Source organism: Meleagris gallopavo, chromosome 2 (assembly GCF_000146605.3).
Source record: "Meleagris gallopavo isolate NT-WF06-2002-E0010 breed Aviagen turkey brand Nicholas breeding stock chromosome 2, Turkey_5.1, whole genome shotgun sequence".
Lineage (NCBI taxonomy): Eukaryota > Metazoa > Chordata > Aves > Galliformes > Phasianidae > Meleagris > Meleagris gallopavo.
This window is the reverse complement of record NC_015012.2, coordinates 66,512,015-66,513,156: the sequence shown is the minus strand read 5'-3', so window position 1 is coordinate 66,513,156 and position 1,142 is coordinate 66,512,015. Positions and strand designations below refer to the sequence as shown.

The 1,142-nt window shown below is 61.6% G+C and overlaps 1 protein-coding gene across 1 annotated transcript in view; it reads left to right on the top strand.

Moving 5' to 3' along the window:
* Positions 1-206: 206 nt before the first annotated feature.
* The window catches only part of NR2E1 (nuclear receptor subfamily 2 group E member 1), a 13,462-nt gene continuing 12,526 nt past the window's right edge, over positions 207-1,142 (top strand). Inside the window, exons 1-2 of the mRNA XM_010707538.3 lie at positions 207-357; positions 850-1,069. Coding sequence (XP_010705840.1) covers positions 207-357; positions 850-1,069 — 371 coding nt within the window. The remainder of the gene's footprint in view (positions 358-849; positions 1,070-1,142) is intronic.

Here is a 1,142-nt window from a genome sequence, read left to right as displayed (position 1 = left end):
CATAGCACCATAGCAGCTACTAGGAAAAAAGTTAGCAGTTTTCCAGCTGAAACCAGGATGAGGGCTGCCGTAGAGCCAGAGATGTGCCTTGTGGGTGCGGGACACACACGGGGCCAGGTTCGGGCTCTGCTACCACGCAGTCCCGCTTCGGACTGCAAACCCTGCTGATGCACTTCTCTCCTTCTCTGGTGCTTCAGACTTCGCTCATGAAGGCAAACGTCCACGGAGAGCGACACCCTGCCTGCACCACCCGTGGCTTTGCTATCCGGGATCCCCCTGAGCAACGTCCGACGACGTGCAGCCACTGCTCTCCAGCCCTGTCCTCATCCAAGTGCCCCGGGTACGACGGTCCCACGGGTAGAGAGAGCTGCCGTCCGAGCGCTCCCTTCCTCCCTCAGCTCGCTTTTTGCTCACCCTCTCCGGTTCCCAGGGGGAACCGTGGGGAAAATACGGGAGAAACGGGACCTCTATCCCTCCTTGCTCCTCCTTTTGTCTCCTTCCCCCACCCCCCCCCCCACCCACCTTCTTTCATATTTATTTATTTATTTATTTGGGTCGGGGTCGCCGTTAGGGACGGGGGTGGCGGGAGGCGCGGAGCCGCTCGGAGGTTCACGACCACCGTCGGCACCGAACCCCCCTCCCTTCCCTGCCCCCTCCCCGCCCGGTGACGTCACGCGCTGTCGGGATTTGGGGGGGACGCGCGGGAGAGCCGTGGGCGGGGGGCGGCATCTCCCCTCCCCTCCCCGCTTTGCTGTCACCGCGCCGCCGATATTATAGGGCCGAGGGCTGAGGCTCCGAGCGCCGAGTCAGCGGTGTAATGAACTTCTGGAAACCTTTCCCTTTTTCTAGCGTTCACTTTCCGAGAGGCTGAGACTGCCTCCTCTGACGCCTTTTCCCCCTGCCATTCTTTCGCCGGCTCTGATCTCCTGCTCCGCGCAGAGCCCGCTCCATCCCACCTTCCCCTCCGCTCATTGTGCCGCGGCCCCGAGTCCCGCCGGCAGCGCGCTGCCACCCCCGCACCCTCCCGGGGTCCCGAGCGCCTCAGCTCGCGGGGAGAGCTCCTTCTTCGGCTCGTTTCGTTTCTTAATTATTATTTTTTGCCTTTTTGCTCTTTTGTTTCGTCTTGTTTTTTGGTTTTCTTT